The sequence below is a fragment of the Mixophyes fleayi genome, chromosome 3 (genome assembly GCF_038048845.1).
Source record: "Mixophyes fleayi isolate aMixFle1 chromosome 3, aMixFle1.hap1, whole genome shotgun sequence".
Taxonomy (NCBI): Eukaryota; Metazoa; Chordata; class Amphibia; order Anura; family Limnodynastidae; genus Mixophyes; species Mixophyes fleayi.
In genome coordinates, this window is record NC_134404.1 from 96,159,538 (window position 1) to 96,179,047 (window position 19,510).

Consider the following 19,510-nt stretch of genomic DNA (forward strand, 5'->3'; position numbering starts at 1 on the left):
CATAAGTGAAAAATAATTATTATTATTTTTATTAACTTTTATTTATAATGCGCCACAAAAGGTCCGCAGAGCTGTACATGACATATACAGAAAGCAGTGATCCATAGCACATAACATGAAGAACAAAATACAAAGACCAGACATTATGGATAAACACAAATACAGATAAATAATGAACCAAGCATAAGTTCTCAATGTTTAAATGGGTTACAAGTGGACATCATTGTGGCCAGTCTACTATTCAGGGAAGTACCTTTTTTTGTGGGTCTCACAGCAAAATTGTGGAAGGCTCCATGTATTGGCCAAGGTGAAAACATTACATATACACAGAGGGTTTTGAAAAGGGAGGTGGGCCTTCCATATGCAGGCTCCATAGCAGCTGCACCCTCTGCTCACTCGAGTACCAGTGTAAAACATGGGAGGGCGGTAGGCTGGTAAATAACACTCCCAAGTTTAAAGTTTTTACCAAATAGGCCAATTTTGCTGCTCCCACATCCCCCCCCCCCCCTATACTCACAGAGTGCAATGGCAATAGCCTCTGACTCATTCCATCTACATTCTATCAGTAATGTAAAATGATCATTACTTTATGTTAATGATGAAACATAGGGCTGCCTGCTGCCCTAGACCCTGGCCTATGTGATCTTTCCACAAATCCAGGCCTGCTGATTGATGTATGATCATGGTGCAAGGAGACCATGTTGGAAGCCTTTTTAAGGTATACATTGGACTTCATAAGGCTGCGTACACATTATGTTTTTTTATGGACGACAACAGTGGTTAGTATTTATGTCTGACAGAGCTGGGGATTGGTTCCTCCAGGTGTGCAGTATCCAAAGACATGCTAGTAGAGGAATTGGCATCTGGCAAATGATTCCCTAATGTGTGTGTATGTTTTTGTACACCCTTGATAAGGAAATTAGATTATAGACTCCACAGGGGCAGGCACTGATGTACATGAATAAAATTATCTGATAGAGATGTGGAATATTAAGGGGCTATATAAATAAAGAATAATAATGATACTACCATGGTACCTCATTGTTTGCAACAAGGATAGTCAATCTTGGTCTATGCCAACTGCATATGGCTCTGGGCTGTGAGACCAATCAAAAGTTCTATTAGTATTACTTGAAGCTCCTTTGTGTTCACTTGACGGCATGTACAGGTGACAAAACATTAACATATGATTTCAAAGAATAATTGCCGATTACTTTAAAAGCAAAAACATTTATTTTTAACAACTATTTATGGAAAAATATATCACTCATCACTGGTGTTTATTTTCTTTTTAAACTTTTGTTTTTCTTTTAAATAGTACATAGTGCACTTATGGAGGGCACAACGCTAGTGTGTCATCACCACTAGAGAGTGATGTTTAAATATAAAGACGTCTTTGATAACAAGAGTAATATAAATTACAAGTATAAAAAAGAAAGATGGAATAATGTAGACAAGATGGGAATTATCTCCCATTTGTCTTTAGTTATTAATAAAAGCATAGCTGACTGCGTACTTTAGTTGTTCTACTGTACATTTCTTTTTTGTTACATTTTTCCCATACTAAACTCTGACTAAAAGGTGACTAAACAAATTACAGACATTTTGACGTTGAATTTGCGGACACAAAGTGAGTGGTGGTGAAAAAGGATTTTGGGGAATCTTCTACTCAGTTATTGATTATTTGACCATTCTGTGAATGTGTTTATCAAAGCTGAAACTCCACATGTCACAGTCTTAATAGTTACCCTGCCCCACAGGGGGGCAGGAGGGAGTCCCAAAGCTTTTTAGGTTGGGGCTGGTTGCCCTGTGGAAAAGAGACCACATTATTTTTTGCAGCCCTCCATCCCACAGAGACATCAGCCCTGCAATAACCAGTCTTGGACTGGCTGTCACTACGGTAGAAGGAACCCAGGCTCGTCGTCACCCTGTTACAGTGGAAGCTCTGGCTACCTACGGCTGAGGTTAGCTGAGGATTTATTATTTAACCATTTCCTGAATTGAGGTCTATGTGGGAAGGGTGGTGGTTCCTCCCATTTTTCTGCTCCCAAGCCGGCCCCATAGGAAATAATGTTAGAGTATTTTTTGGTTATTTGGGACAGATTTACTATTTAATTCACTGGTCTAATTTGTACTAATAATAGCCTGATATTGTTAACTTGTAGGCTACTATACTATGGGCCACTTTCTTTTGCTGGCTCCCTAGGCCAAAAGTTGACTCTCCCTTGTATGTTGTGTACCTAAGACAGAAAAACAGTCAAAACAAAAAGAGCACATACAAATTATAAAGAATACTAACCTGGAACATCTGCCTGACTTTCCTGCGAGGCAAATTCACATTAAGCTTATGCATGAGCTGGTAGATCTCTTCTATATTCAGCAAACCATCCCTGTTCTTGTCAGCTTCTTCAAACGTCTGTTTCACCCATGTACGGAGTCATTAAGGAAGTGCTTAAAATCAGAAATGTGCCCACTTTTTCTTAGACTGAATCTCATTACATTTTACAGCTTGGTTTTATCTTTCATATCCCTGGATCAGTTTGCAGAAAAGCTCCAGCATTTTGTTAAACAATCTACTACTACAAAACGGTAATTGTTAGTTCACTAGATTAGTGCACCTCATCAAGTCCCTGGAATGCATTCATTTACCTACATATTTTTTAAAAAATTGTAGCTTGTGACATTACACTGCAGTAAATGTTGGTAGATGTTACCATGGAATGGTCATGTCTAGATAATCCTATGGCACACGGAGGAGATATGACCTATAAAGTATAGTATGTATTGCTCAGAGTGTTCATACAGATCACATATCAATTCACTGCTGCGGAACTATAGAGCAGAATTATAAAGGATGATAGGGCTTCTTTCTGCTTTGCCCTATACATCACAGGGTTACCGCTGGCGACAATACTGCTATCTCCAGAGATAATCTTTTGTAGGGGAAAATCTATTTAACAAGTATTGCAGCAGTAATGCTGTGATACCTATTCTGTTATTGCTAGGATAACTGTTCTTTAAAAAAAAAAAAAGTAATACAAAAAATGAGATCTACTTATTACCAGCACAAAACTGGCCTGTCCGTTCCACTGTACATGTGTAAGCTGGCTCGTAGTCTCACTTACATACATATGCAGAGACTGGCCTGTCCGTTCCACTGTACATGTGTAAGCTGGCTCGCAGTCTCACTTACATACATATGCAGAGACTGGCCTGAGTATGCCTCCAGGGAAAAAAATATTCTGTTCTTTATTCCTCTTAGTATTTCAATTTTAAGCTATGTATTGAAAACACCACCAGTTTGGATGGCAGCAGTCCAATCAAGTGCCACATTCGCTAAATATCTCCTATCAGGCTGACCAAAAAATACCTGCTTCATCCTTTTCTCCAATACTGACCTCTCTCTGCATTCCCTGCTCTGAAACAGCAAAAACAAGTAACTATGAAAGTCTAATGAGAAAAACCACACTTATGTGCTACACTCAGGGGTCAGTTATTAAGAGTGGAAGGGGGGATAAAGGGTGTTCAAAATAGGCAATTCCTTTAAATGAAACAACATCAACATACTTTAGGAAAAAGTGTCCCCGTGGCAAAATGACCACACCGTGACTCAGTGGTTACTGCCGTTCAGCACACTGGTCCGTTAATTGTGTGTGTGTTAGTGTGTGTTTGCCTGTGGTTCAGAATTTAGATTGTGAGGGCCACTGGGACAGAGATTGAGGTGTATAACTAAACATTCAATGGGGGAGATTGAATTCCCCGGGGTGCGCATCATTACCGTTACTACGGTAATGGATGTGCATTATTACCGTTAGTACGGTAATTTAAATGCTGGTGTTTGCTCGCAGCTCCCTGAGCAGAAATTTAAATGACTCTCCCCCTAGGATTGTAAAGCACTGTGTAATATGTTGACACTATGTAAATAAAACATTATTATATCATGGCAAAATACTATAATGTGTAGCAACACAAAGCTAGACCATGTACATACAGCATTTTTCAGATATGGAGTAAATTTACTTTACTCATAGAAAACATATTATTTTCAGTATAATAATCAACCTCAAACATTTCCGAATATGTGATCGATGAGCAGAGTAAACATTTCATTCAAATTTGGTTATTTGGTTTGGTTTAAGGTGTACAACATAAATGTGTGCAGTCCTGTTTCATAATCAGAATTTGCTGTTATCTCCACTATTGCATAGAAAAATTCTAAGGTCTCCAGCAAAGCCTTATGCATGTTTTATTAACGAGGTCTGCTCGACTGAATTAATAGCAATTATTAGTGTGCTGGCAGAATTCTAAAATGTGTGGAATGCAAAGCTGAACGATATACATTCCGACGGATTTTATCTATGTCAAACACAAGACTTCTGGTTCATTCCAGTTCATCTTTTCAATTATTATAATTTCGAGAAAACAACATGTATAACAATATTAGAGAAACAGGTTTATTATGTTTCATTATGTTTCACAGAATGTATAATAAAGTTTAGCTGTAGCAGGTTAAGCTGTGTAAGGATAGTCGTTCATATAACTAGATACATATATCTATATAAATATATGTATATCTATATATCATACACTAGTGTCACAGAGCTACAGACTATTGTTGTCTGTATAAAACAAGAGTATAAGCTAAAACAAAATAAAATGAAAGAGTCCTGATTGAGAATGTGATGCATTTTCCACCCCTCTGTGCATCCTCTGTCCCCGTATTACATTTTATCTGCACAATAGCAGCCGTCTTCCACCCCTATCTCCCTAAGCCTATTCCTCTGTGGCTCTTGTCAAGTTTCTCTGCCAGCTGGAACTGCAAAGGGCTCAGATCAGGCAGCAGACTTCCAGCTGCTCATTTTATTCTCAGAGAACTAGAAGTTTAGGAGTATATATCATTATTAATGTATATTAATCATTATTAATGTATATTTAAACATAAATAAGAGTGTGTTTTTAATATGAGTGAGTTACTTATTACATCTTCAAGTAAATACAGTATGATCAATTACAAGAAACAATGAAGAAGACTAACATGATGAAGTCTGAAATATGCATTGCACAAAAGAGATTAGAAATAGTGTATTATGTTCCGACATTCAATGGAAATTAATTTGTTTCTTATGGAATACTAGAACTATTAAAAGAATATTTCCAATGCTTTAGTATTAGGGACGTCCAAGTATCACGCCACCTGGAAATAATATATGTTTAAATTTCCCGAACTCTAGGTGTAATTTTAGGTACAATAATGACCTGTGTGACAAAGGGGTAGATGTATCAAAGATTCTAAAAAGGAAAAATGGAGGTGTTGCCCATAGCAACCAATCAGAATCTAGCTATTATTTACCTAGAACATTCTAGTAAACGATAGTAAGATTCTGATTGGTTGCTATGGGCAATACCTCCACTTTTCCTTTTTATAAGCTTTGATAAATCTATCTCTCAGAGTGTAATACATATACAATACACTCTCTGGTTTCTCTTGGAATCTGCAGGGCTATGTTGTCTGTGATTACCACTTTCACATCTCTCACTGTGGTTTCAAACACCCAAGGGTATGTTTACTAAACTGCGGGTTTGAAAAAGTAAAGATGTTGCCTATAGCAACCAATCAGATTCTAGTTCTAATTTATTTTGTACATTCTACAAAATGACAGCTAGACTCTGATTGTTATAGGTCAGGGTTTCCCAAACCCAGTCCTCAGGGCTCCCCAACAGTGCAGGTTTCCCATATCTCCTTGCTGGAGCACAGGTGTATTCATTACTGACTGACACATTGTAACAGATCCACAGGTGGTCCTAATTATGTCACATGTGATCCGGAAAACCTGTACTGTTGGGGAGCCCTGAGAACTGGTTTTGGGAAACCCTGCTATAGGCAACATCTCCACTTTTCAAACCCGCAGTTTAGTAAATATACCCCCCGTGTGTTATTGACATTGGCTTTAAGTTCTTTCTTTCCTAAAATGTGATTGCTAAAGCAGCTTTAGAAGCTTACTCCTATCGTTTAATTTTTTATTCTTTTAATTCCGTAAGACACAGGTAAATTGTAGAGAAGTGTCTTACGGAATTAAAAGGATCAACACAGATACTAAAGTAAACCAATCCCATTAGTTTATCCAACTTTCCCCCAGAACATTATTTTTTAGCATTTTAAAGAGAATATTGGGATTGCTGTTTAATGTCATATATAGAACCTTGTGTACTCTGTAGTTAGTAAAACAAAAACCCCTTTCTCCTTCTGCCTATTTTATTTTCCCGTTATTCAGTGTGATTTCTATGAAAATTGCTTCAGACCCCGCTATGCTCTTTCCTAGACCACTCTCCTTGACACACCACTTCTGCGCGTGTGAGGCGGGGAGCTGGGACATAATGAGTAAGCCAGCTGGGCACAGAAAATAGAGCAGTCTGAAGCTTTACAAGGAAGCTAAGTGGACCCATTACAAGATCACAACACACACACACACACACATACATATACATATATATATATATATATATATATATATGAAATAAATCCGTCAACAATATCCATTATGGTCACAGGTTTTTGCCTAAATTTGTAAAATAAGCTCTTGGGCAGCAAAACACATCAGCATCCACGTGGTCCAGTTTACAGTGCTCTAACCTGGGGATGGATTATAATAAAGACATTTTTGCCCGAGGGCGATCCTAGACCCACCCGATTCAAACACGGTTGTACATTTATGACTGGGTGAGGAGGTGGGTGTGGTGATGTTCTGGCTGTTTATTGCAAGTACATGGAGGTTTGTTGTGTACAGCAGTGGTTCCCAAACTGTGGACCTAGGATCCCTGGGGTACCTTGGAGATCTCACAGGGGTGCCTTGACCAGGACCAGTAGTAAGCAAGGTGGGGGACTACTTGGTAATTATTTTGGCTTAGGGGTGCCTTGAAAACATTTTGGAGACCATAAGGGTGCCTTGAACTGAAAAAGTTTGGAATCCACTGGTGTACAGTATTAAGTGCCCTAGAGTGAATAGTAAATAGAACCGTGTCTCAGGGAGTGATGGAGCACAGAAATGATGTAATGTGGGGGCCCATGGCATGGGCAGTGTTTATGGTATTTATAATCCGTCACTCTGCTAACCTTGGACCATAAGTCTGAATAGAATGATTGGTATATACAAATTTGCAGATACTTATTATATATTTTAGATGTGCTTGAATTAAGTACTCTAACTGTATAGTACTGTAGAGTATGCTGGACAAAAAATGAAAATATATACAGTATATCTCAGATTCAATGATAAAGCTGGTATTAGGCTGTGAAGAATATTAGTCATACAACAAGATAAACTACAAGACAATGTATTTCAAAAGGATATTGATCATGCGTCCTTTGCCTCTTAGCTAGAGAATCTTCATCACTTATTCCAGCCATCAAATATTTTAATCCTGTAATCCATGTTCGAGCCTCCTCTGGGTTGGATGTTATCAAATCGAGAGACTCCATATGGTTACCGTGGTAAATGGTAAAACAACAAGTGGGGTCAAAGTTCCCTTCTGCATGGCGATGAAAGATTTCAGATTGTCTCCCCTCTGTGACTTTGTAAATTGAATCAATTATAACTGAAATGAGAAAGACAAAATTAGGCCTTGGATGAAATTCCCAGGAGATCTCTGTGTGTTGTTTAGAAAATATATCATCTTTAACAGATCATTTTGCCTGCACTCAATCATTTTAAAAAGCTGATTATTTAGCTAAGTTAAATGTGTGATAGCAGGGTGAGAGAAACGCTGGATAATGATGTTCTAGCAGTGTGTAAAGGGAACATGTTATTGATGAGCCAGCAAGTAATGTGTGTCTCAGTATGGTTGAAGAAGCCATAGAATATGCCATCAGGAAGAGGGAATACAAATCAAAGTGTCCCACAAGCGGAAATACACAAAATATAGGTCTCAGTGGGGTATCATCATCATCATCACCATTTATTTATATAGCACCACTGATTCCACAGCGCTGTACAGAGAACTCTTTCACATCAGTCCCTGCCCCATTGGAGCTTACAGTCTAAATTCCCTAATACACACACACACACACACACACACACACACACAGACAGACAGACAGACAGACAGACTAGGGTCAATATTTGATAGAAGCCAATTAACCTACCAGTATGTTTTTGGAGTGTGGGAGGAAAATGGAGCACCCGGAGGAAACCCACGCAAACCCACACAGATAAGGCCATGGTCAGGAATTAAACTCATGGCCCCAGCGCTATGAGGCAGAAGTGCTAACCACTAAGCCACCGTGCGGCCCAACACCGTGCTGTCCCACTGATCAAGTAGGAAATTCAACTCGTTTTGCCTCCGTTAGGTTTTTTGAGACTTCATTAGGAGAATGTTTGAGCACGTCTGCTCTGTGCATTTATACCGGAGTAAAACGCCATCTTGCGCAAGCTCAATACCCTTATCAGCTAATTGCGCATTCGCAGCTGGGCAAGCTGCCTCAGTTCTGCATGGGGTATAATGTACAAATATTATAAGAGTGCTACCTAGGAATTTGGAGCCATAGTAAAGGGTATGCATCTAGGGCAAGAGGCTCACAGTTAATGAGTGTGAGTAGAACAAGTTTCTATAGTTAAGCCTTTGGGTGTAGGGTGGGCCAGCAAGGTGTACAATGCACAGTATTTATGTCCATCAAAATGAGTGGTATAAGTATGCCACATTAGAGTGAAAGGAACATTGGTACAAGATGTTGGCAACACGGTGGCTAAGTGGTTAGCAGTTCTGCCTTACAGCACTGGGGCCATGAGTTCAATTCCTGACCATGGCCTTATCTGAGTGGAGTTTGTATGTTCTCCCTGTGTTTGCGTGGGTTTCCTCCCACACTCCAAAAACATACTGGTAGGTTAATTGGCAGCTAACATATTGACCCTAGTCTCTGTGTGTGTCTGTCCCTGTCTGTGTGTATGTTAGGGAATTTAGACTGTAAGCCCCAATGGGGCAGGGACTGATGTGAGGGAGTTCTCTGTACAGCGTTGCGGAATTAGTGGCGCTATATAAATAAATAGTAATTATAATAATAATAATAATATGTGTCAGTAGTGCGAGATAAACCTGTGTCAAGATGATGGGCAGAAGGCTTAGCATGTATTTTACAAGTAAACAAACAGCATTGTGAAACACTAAATGGTAAAATAAGTTCATGTCCCAGGCCTCCTAAACAAAATATTCATATGCTGCTAAAAAGTTATAGAAAAGAAAAAGATTTTAATTTTAAATGCCTAACATGTTAAAGTTAAGGAGTTTAAAGCACACTTGCTGTTCCCTTTGGTTAAACTCTGTGAAATGTAATTACAGAGCACAGTTTGAACATCAAAGTAAGACTTATCATTCTTTATTTAAGAAAGGGTACCCTATTTTTAGATAATGACATACTCTAGGGACTTTTAATTTTATAGTGTCGTAAATCACATGAACTATCACAAAAATGTCTGAGAAAAAGCTACACGCTTCATAGCAGAAGTATATACTAAATGAGTAAAGGAGAGAAAATGAGGTCAAATCCAATTCATTACTGAAAACAAATGCTAAAGTCAATTAGTCAAAGAAGTAGAAATATTTGTTCTTGAGATTCTTGGACTATTATTATTATTATCTTTGACTTATAAGGCGCCACAAAGGGTCTGCAGCGCCGTACATTACAAATACAGAAAACAGAACCAAGACACAACATGATACACAAATATATACAAACACAGATGCATGGGTAAAGCAAATCAGATTATATCTGACAGATAGTGAAAGGGATGGTAAAAATCAGCAGGAAGAAGGCCGAAGCTTAATAAAACAGGTAAAACAGGGCTAGCGAGCAGGCCAAGAGGTACAGAGGGTGAAGGAACAGTAGAAGGAGCACACAGGGAAAGAGGGCCCTGCTCATGAAAGCTAACAACCTAAAGGAAAGGGGGAGACACAGGGAAGGGGAAGACACAAAAAAGGGTGGTACTAACTAGGGGAGAGAGCCAGGACAAGAGAGTTAGGAGGACTGATAGACTTGAATAAAGAAATGAGTCTTAAGGGCACGCTTGAAGCCTTTGAGAGTAGATGCTAACCAGATACATACTAGTCCATCCTGTTGAACAGTAGAAGCATGTATAACGTATTTAATGTCACAATTTAATTAACAAATATACCAATTACTGCCAAGATCTGACGTCTTAAAAACTGTATCTACAGTGCACACGTGCATGCTATGGCTAAAATGATGGACTTTTATACTTATTCTCTTAGTTTAGGACTATGAGGATTCATTCTCTATTTGTTCTGTGCACAGCATATTCCCCACTCTTTGAAAGCCATACATTAGAGAAACTGACTAATTGCCAATCATATATTGCATAGATATATATATCCCCATTGCCAGCATATATTGCATAGAAATATAGGATAATTCGGTAAACAAAATTCCTGGTTCATTGCATGTTGTCTTTACTTTTCTATCCTAAATGCCACGAGAACATAATTGACATGGAGGCATTAGTGCTTATTAGTAAAAATTACATTATGACTAAAACAAGCTACTAGTTTTAAAAAAGATCCAAAACAATTTATACCTGGGTGGAGGTAAAATGAGAAAAGGCAATTACATGGTAAGTAGAAAAAAAATTGACTGCGGTACCTTGGGATGGGATGGGGGTTACAGGCTTAAGCTCATAGTGGGAGTGGCGAGTTCTCAGATGGTAGTTGGAAGCATTTATATATGATGTTTGAACTTTATGTATGAATAGTTGGCCTCATTTTTTACTTCAAGCATTTTCTAGCCCAACTGCAGACTACTGCACTACTGAGAGTAGGAGAGTGGCTTCAGGCCGCACTTTGGGGTCAGAGTATGAAACTGGGGGTTGCAGCCAGTCAAGCTTGCTGTAAATAACATTTAGTGGCGGAAGGGTCTCATTTGGTGACAGGAGACCAGTTTCAGTTACCAGCTCCCAGGTACAACAAATGGATTCAATTTGGATGGATGTTGGGGGCCCTGAGTCCACAGTGAACCTATGGCAGATGCTTTTTTTCCATTTTAGATGGACAATTTTTTTTTACTGATGCCAAATGATGTACACGGCTGCAAGTGCCCGGGTTTATTTGGCAGATGGCTTGTGGTGGTTAGAGTCAGTGGTGGGATGGTCACTGACTGGCAATACATGGTAAGAAATGGGTGATTGCTTACTCTAATAACCAGGTACATTTAGTACTATTGCGGTAGTATTTGGGAAGTTGTTCTCCAGTGGGACTGTCCATGTCTCACTCAACCAGAGACTGGCTGGAATAACATCTTAGCTTAAATTTCACGGAACAAAACCTTGGCAAAAGGAAATATGGTTGGTCAGGCTATGAAGTGCTAAAGAAAAGACAAGGTGAGAAGTTCTGCAAGAAGTCCAGAGCCTTTTTAAAACCTTATGGTGTTGAGGGCAGGATTGGAGCAAATATGCTCCTCAGAGTTCAAAATGAAGTTTTTCTATATTGACTTTTTATATTGCTCTCACATTTGTTGGACTTTTAATCATAGATTTTCTTATGACTACTTTTGTGTATGTAAATTTTAAATGCGAGACAAATACGTTTGCCAAGATGGGCATTATGTTATATTTACGTTCTGTTTTTGTTCCTTGTTTTATGTATAGGTCTGTTTTCTTTCATCATGGAAAATGTAATAAAAATTGATATGCCCTCACAGACATATAAGACAGATTGTTTGCGGACAGGCTAGTGAATCTGTAATGCCACACTGACAGATATGCCCTAAGTGGGCTGGTATAGGATGTATGTCCAGCAAGAGAGCGTCCACTCCAACCTGAAGACGGGAGTTTTCAGTTTCACTTAATTTATAACTTTTTAGACAGTATGTCTGAGCTGGGTCTGTTAGCGGTGGAATAATGGGTTTGATGGTGTAATGAAGGAGTGGAAGAACAGGATATAAGGGTTACAATAAATGTAAATATATTTAACTTGGTATTAACAGGTGCAGCATGTTTGGAGTTTTATATGTAACAATATGTTATGTCTACAAATAATTTTATTGTTTACTCTGCTTGGTCTATAACAGAGGCCTGTTGGTTAGACACATTAAGTTGGTGCCTTTGAAGCATCCTATGGGGTTTGGTCTAAACATACTGTTTCTGGGATTCAGGATGGAGTTGAGACACTGGTTGGTAGTGGTACCCTGCACAGTATTAAGGGGTCAAATCTACTGGCTGTGCAGGTGTCCGGTAGAGTGTTGGTCTATGTTGGTTACCCCGGTATTGGCAAGGGGACCCAGTGGTATGGAAAATGATGATGATGGTGCCTGTGTAGCTGATCTCTCAAGCAGAAAAACTGTGGCTAAGGGAAGTCCATGGTGGTGGTTAAAACAGACCCATGGGACAATTAGTGGTAAGAAAGAAATATTTGGTATAGTTGGTTATAAGTTATACAGAGATTTGGAAGTAAGCATTATTGCGGTTTATAAACAGAGTTACATATTTTTGGATATAAACATGAGATGCTAATTGCTTTCTCTATTTGTGTAATTAATAAACAATGTGGTCAATTAGCATCTACACACGTGTTGGTTCCTGATGTGGGGTATGGCATCGTGTGAATGAGAGCAAAATTGACACTGCACAGTCATGATATAATACACACCCTGCATTAAAGAACAAATATACATTATTTAAGTCTCACCCTGACTTTCCATTACAACTGCGTTCAAATTCAAGTTTAATTAGGGAAGATAAATTTCACCAGATTTGTGCCCGTTCGCTGTACATGTAATCTCTCCCCTCTGCTTTCGGACACGTCCTCAGATGTCCTGACTTACCCCCTTTCCCCCCTTATTTACCCACCTACTGGGTTATAACTGCTCCCTCCTGCCATCTTTGCTTATCCTAATTATCTATACCAGTTACAACCCACCCACCGTCTTTTCCCTCCTTAAATATCCTGCTTATGCTATTACATGTTTAGCTGGTATACTTCTTCACTTTCTGTTTTCTTCTGCAAGTGTTTTTCTTATGTGATTTTGCAAACTCACATATGTAATAATATAAAAACAAATGTAAAGTAAAAAAAAAAAAAGGAAAAGTATTTACTCGTTACAATCGGCAATAATCACCTCCACAACTCTAATGCAGTGTTACTGGTATATAACAATAATCTCAGATTATAAAATATAGCACATCGGTTATATTTTCTGCAATATCGCTGGCAATGCCCCAAGTATGAGTCCAACAATTTACAGTTTAATTTCTGTTACCTAGGATACTGCAATTCAATCACTCAGACTCTGTTTTTTACACTGCCCAACAGTGATGCAAGATTGAAGAAGCATCACTGGTCTAAATATGCTTGTAAAGGGTCTGTTTGGAAATGGGACCTTGCAAATATAATTGCACACATATTAAGCATCAACACCATTTATTTTAGGTAATACACCAGCACTGATATATGTTAACAAATAAAAGTAGATTTACTTGTTATAATTTATTACAATCAGAATCAATGTAGGTCTACCAGACATCTTTGTTAATCTGGTGCATTGCATATGAACAACATAAAATAATGCCTAAATTGAGCATGCAAAAGTAGGACTACTTATGCAATTATGTAATAGAATTTTTTTAAAAGTTGTCCCATTCATCCTATAAGTCTTAGGGGTATATTTACTAAACTGCAGGTTTAAAAAAGTGGAGATGTTGCTTATAGCAACCAATAAGATTCTAGCTGTCATTTATTTAGTGCATTCTACAAAATGACAGCTAGAATCTGATTGGTTGCTATAGGCAACATCCCCACTTTTTCAAACCCGCAGCTTAGTAAATCTAGCCATTAGTCTTTGAGGACTAGCGATATTTGATCTTCACTGATCACTGACACTATACAGTAATTCAGGGTTATAGATGCACAATGTACAATTATTTAAAACAGTTTTATCTAGTTTATGTCGTCAAATCTGAATCTTACTTTTAGCTTTCTCGCTTTTCCTGGAGGGTCTCCACCTAATACATGTACGATGCTCATCCAGGTAGAACAGGCGAACCAGACCCTTTGTTCCACTCTTCAGCTTGATCATCTGTGTCCCAGACTGCATTACACTCATACATCTTTCAACTGCAAAATAAAAGAAAATGCGTTTACTGATTAGTAGACCAAAACATACAGAAATTAAACTATATTGAAATAGAAAAATAGAGATGTCAGACTAGAGAATATAAAGGAGACTTGCTGGGGGCAAAGCATCAAAACCACAAAATTCATGGGTGTGGTTTATTCATGAACTTACACACATTTATGAGGGGAAAAATTGCAGTTTTAAATAGCTATGCTAAAATATAATCCCATCCCATGTGACCAGTATACAATGTTAAGCCTATTCTACTAACCAGTAACCAGTACACAATCCTTCTGGTGGCTAGTATACAGAGCCCATTAGCGAGACCAATATTCAATTCTGAGTTTATCCTAGTAATCAATATTCAGTTTCTGTAGCCCATTCTGCTGACCACAATGTAATGTAGGGCACATTCCGATAGCCAGTATTCAATGCAGAAACAATTCTGATGACCACTATGTAGAACTCATTCCAGTGCCTAGTATACAATGATGAACCCATTGTGGCGACTACTGTACAATATAGAGCCCCACCCAATAGCCAGTATACAAAATGCTGGAGCCGCTGCATCATTGAAATCAGTTGCAGCAAGGTACAGTAAAGCTTTAAGAACGTGCACAGATCATGATATTAGTGTGGCAGTGGTATAAAATGTATGAGAATGAAAATCTTCAGAAGAGGAGAAATAGGTTAATTTTTGGAAGACTACCAAACCTTGGAGAGCTGTATGGTCTGTATGCAAGACTCTAAATGAGGAGGTGGATTTTTTTATTTTTTTTTAACTGAAATAATACATGAAAAGTAGCAGTTGTTGATCAAGTGGCTTTAGGGCATACTAATGCAGTGTTTCTCAAGATCTAAAGTACTAATTATTCAATTTGTGACTGTAAGGAGACCTGGAAAACATGCACTGAGGAGCACATCAGCGAAGCACCACAATAGTGACTATCGTGTGATTTTTGGGTTAATCATATAGCTTGCTGCATGCGACTGTATCATCCTCCTAATCAGAGGCAAGCTTGTGTCCCTGTAATGAATGACTTTCAATATCTTCTCAAGGATGACACCTAACGCAAGATGAAACATTTAACAAAAATCCTATTCAGAGGTCATTGTTAATTACCCTGCAAAGTATCAAGACAAAATTATGGTTGGTGCTTTAATCATCAGTCCATTGTTTCATACACTTCTCTCTGTGTGAAAAGATTTTCCCTATGAATTACATAATTAGCTCATGTACAATATTTTGAAGACAGGATAAAAAACACCTGTACTACAAACCATTTTGATTTTCTTCTGCCTTTAGTAATAATACATGTGCAAGTTAAGTTACATTCTCTCTGTGAAGTTCCCTAATGCTAATTAAAATCTTAAATCTGTAATTTATTTGTTTCATGCTGTGTCAAGGTTAATTAGCCTAATAGCCTTTTTGCTACATTTAGCACACAAAGAAAAATACAATAAAAAAAAATAGAGGGTGGTGTTTACGGATTGATCAAATAAAGTCAGAAGTGTGCCCTCGTTTTCTATTTAGAAGCAATACGTAATCTTTCACATTTCCCTACGTTCCGCTGCGAGTGTGAGGTTAGTTATTCTAGTGAGGCTGAATGCTTTGTGACCTCATCCACAATAGACTATAGCCAGCTTATCTACAACAGGTGGACATCACTGCTTCACCCTCCTTCTGACTTGGATTGTTATTGTGACAGCTATTAACATTCATTAAAAGGAGAGGTTCAAACAGTTCATAGCAGCAGTGCAGAGCTTTGTTCTCCAAATGTTATCTAACAATAACAACCACATCTATCTGGTTCTGTCTGCCATCATGGCAATAACATACATAAAGCACAAGGTACTGATGTAATGCTTATAGGAGCACAGACCACAATAATAATTATTTGGGGAAGAGAAAGGACAATGTGCAGTGATAGTTTTGTACTATTTATAAAACACCAATATAATAGTGCTTATCCATAGCTGCTAATATGACCAATATTTCCTGGGAAACACTTCATTGTTACAGCCTCCCTCTAAACCAGTGGTCAGGGAACAGGGGTAAATTACCCCAAATGGGGTAAAAATGAAATTCCTGGGGTAATGCTGCCGATTCACATGCTGTCAGTTGGATTGTAGACCCCTTTAAATGTGAAATTGCTGTTGTACCAGAAGAGGCTCAAGGGTTGGCAGAGGCCCTTCTTGAGCTACGATGCAATAATGAAGCACGTATTGCATTTGAAAACAAAGCAGATCTATCATATTTTTTTATGTCAACAGCTGCAAAGGCATCAAAATTGCACATGAGGAGGCAGTCAAAAAATTGCTGCCTTTTGCAACAACCTTTGCGAACAAGTATTTTCCACTGTAACGAACATAAAAACAAAGCAGAGAAATCGATTGGACGCTGAAGACTATATCCAATTTGCTCTGACATCAAAATGCCCCAATATTGATGCTCTCGTCTCAAAAATGAAGCAACATAACCTGAAGTTTTGAAGTTGAAACTTTCAAAGAAATTTTTAATAGATTCAATAAAATTTTGAATTCCAATAATTAATAATATAGGATTTCCTTCCTTTCAAATCAAGGGGGTAACGTCGGCTGATCTAAATATATTTTGGGGTAAAAGGTAAAAAAGTTTCCTGACCCCTGCTCTAAACCCTAATTTCCTAACTGAATTACCTTGACTAAATCAAGCAACTTATGTTTAAGGTGTTTAGAATAGGTGTACTCAAATTGGAAATAATTGGAAAGAAATAAGAGTAATGTTCCAGGAAAAGTGACCATATTAACTAACATAACAAGGATACAATGTAAACAGAAATTGATAAATACATTTAGAAGCAAAGAAATGTATGAGGACATAAATACAGGACAGGTCTTTTTGTGCTCCTGTCCTATTATCCTCCATTTCCCTTATTTTAGAACATAATGTTTGCAATAGGACTATTTTATAACACAAAAACTGCCCTTCCCTGGAAGAACTTGGACAATGATAGTATAAAGAATGCAAAAAACTGCACATAGCCCAAAATATTATAGTATGTCCCTTGATGTATTTAAAATAGTACATCTGCTATTGTTCTTAGTATTGTGATGTTTCACTGCTCAGCTCATGTTGCTGAATTACATAACACAACACAGTGTAATTTGCTGGATTCCATATAACAACATTTAGCAGTTTGGAATGAGGAGGATCTATCTGATGGAGGGAAAGGTAGTTTGTGATTGCTAGAAAATGTCTAAACCTAATCTTGATCACTGAATCAATACTCCCAGATTATGTTCAAAAATATGTGTTTTTCCTTATTATATACAGCAATGTAGGAACATATCAAGTGTGTACTAAACACATACATTTTCCAACCAGCACAGGGAGAAACACTGTGACACTGTGTCCGGCCGCTATGACCCATACAGCAATATTTGTAACACACAGTACAAAAAGAAAAAAGTGTAATGCCCGATAAATCAATTCGGTGGTAGCAATTTTTCTAATTCTGTTTACAAAATGTATCATTGGTTGCTATGGGTTACAACACCTTTTTCCCAAGCCCAGTTTTCAAAAAGCCCCAATACAGCTGCAGAGCCACAGATCACTTACATATGGTATAGTGTATGATTAACTGGCTTATCATGAAATTAACCCTGATATGGGTATGTTTCCATGTGGTAGGGAATATAGATTTTAAGCTCCACTGGGGCAGGGACTGATGTGAATGATTAAATATTCTCTATAAAGCACTGTGTAATATGTAGGCGCTATATAAATATTAATGAATGGAAGACTGAGCAACATCTGGTGCTGCAACTAGGGTTTGCGGTTCAACAAAGACATAGCCCCCCTCTGTTGTATGGTACAAATCCAGGCAGTTACACAGGAGTCAATAAAATAACATTATTCCACACATATAGCAACACAACTAAAAAATATTGATTTCTACTCAGTGTAATGGCTATGGAACCAGACTATGACATATAAAACCACTTCACTGAAACAGAAGGGATTTCACCAATCCACAGTGACTGCAGAAAGAACGGCTTCCCTGCTTCTTCCCTAGGCGTTCATTTTTACAAACACCACATACATAAATAAAGTCTCACCATGTGACCGGTCTATCAGGATAATGAAAGGATAACATTTTTATTTAGATCACAAATAAATAAACCATTGAAAATACGCACACAGCAACTATTCAGGCAATTGAGGGATAATCCCACAATCTACAAAGCAATGTTAGTTTCCTAGGCATGAGAGAATGGGAAAGCACTCTTGAAAGCCGATAGACAGTCACAGGCAGATTATTAAGGAACATCAGCTTACAGTTCCATCCCACTTTCAGTCAATTCAATTAAAATCAGAGCTTTAAATGAATTCCAGTGCATTGCAGATCAAGCTCTTCCTTTTATCCTTATTTATCTGAAACACCATATAATTACACATTTTCTCTTTTCAGTAATCATTTGGAATAATATATGGGAGTATGTGTATTTTAATTTCTTGTGTGGTGAATTAAGGATATGGTTATGTTTATTATAATTTTTGTCTCTTTACAGTCAACCTAAAAACACTGAAAACTACTATTGTATGAACAGGGAAATATGTACGATATTGGGTTCCTGGCATGTGAAAAAAGAGGTTTATGCAGTAACAAATTACGAGTTTGTTATTGCATGTTGCCATATTTTTCTGAAAATCCATCCAACAATCCTGGTCCCTGACGTGGACCAGTATAAATTCTCGGTCAGTAGTAATGTACTGCTGGCTGGCTACGCATGTGCTGATGATATTAGGGACTGTAGATTATAGCATACTTGCAGGTCTATTTGTCAGATTATAATAGGGCTGTTTTTTATATCAATAATAGAAAACCACCCATCTCCATAATTTATCCTTAAAACCTTGCAGGGCAGCTGATCGTTACTAAGCTGCCGCTGTGATACTCGCCCATTTGTGCTAAAGATATGACTTTTTCCATTCAATAAAATTAGCCCTATAGCTGAAATCGAACATCTGCCGAGTTTTTTAGATCATTCTTGGGAAAAGCAAATATTTTGAGGCTACGTTAAGCTGCACTCCTAAAACTTCTCTTCATTCACTTGAATAGGATTCTAAAGAAAAACACCCAAAGGTATTTTTCTTTAAAAAAAAAACCAACAAGTTCAGGCTTTTGGAAACGGAAAAAAACAAGGAAACAAATAGAATATAACACATCCATAGCCTTAGAGCTTGTCTACACTGACTTTTCTTTCTTTGTTCTTAAACACTGTTAGTGTTAAAATAAACTACTAGCAGTTAGATTATTTATTTATTTCCGCAGCATAAAGTGCAGACATCTTCTTTCACGGTCCATGGGGATTTGCTTAGATCTAGTCTACCAATGTTTTAGAGGCATACAA

General features: G+C 37.9%; 1 protein-coding gene across 4 annotated transcripts in view; it reads right to left on the bottom strand.

Moving 5' to 3' along the window:
- The window catches only part of PLCH1 (phospholipase C eta 1), a 109,845-nt gene that overhangs the window by 78,749 nt on the left and 11,586 nt on the right, over positions 1–19,510 (bottom strand). For 3 of the 4 annotated variants that reach the window (XM_075202026.1, XM_075202025.1, XM_075202024.1), the window contains exon 1: positions 2,300–2,446. In XM_075202026.1, coding sequence (XP_075058127.1) covers positions 2,300–2,353 — 54 coding nt within the window. In that variant the 5' untranslated portion in view covers positions 2,354–2,446. Of the gene's footprint in view, positions 1–2,299; positions 2,447–7,349; positions 7,594–13,965; positions 14,113–19,510 lie in introns of those variants that run through there. The other variant, XM_075202027.1, reaches the window with a different exon arrangement.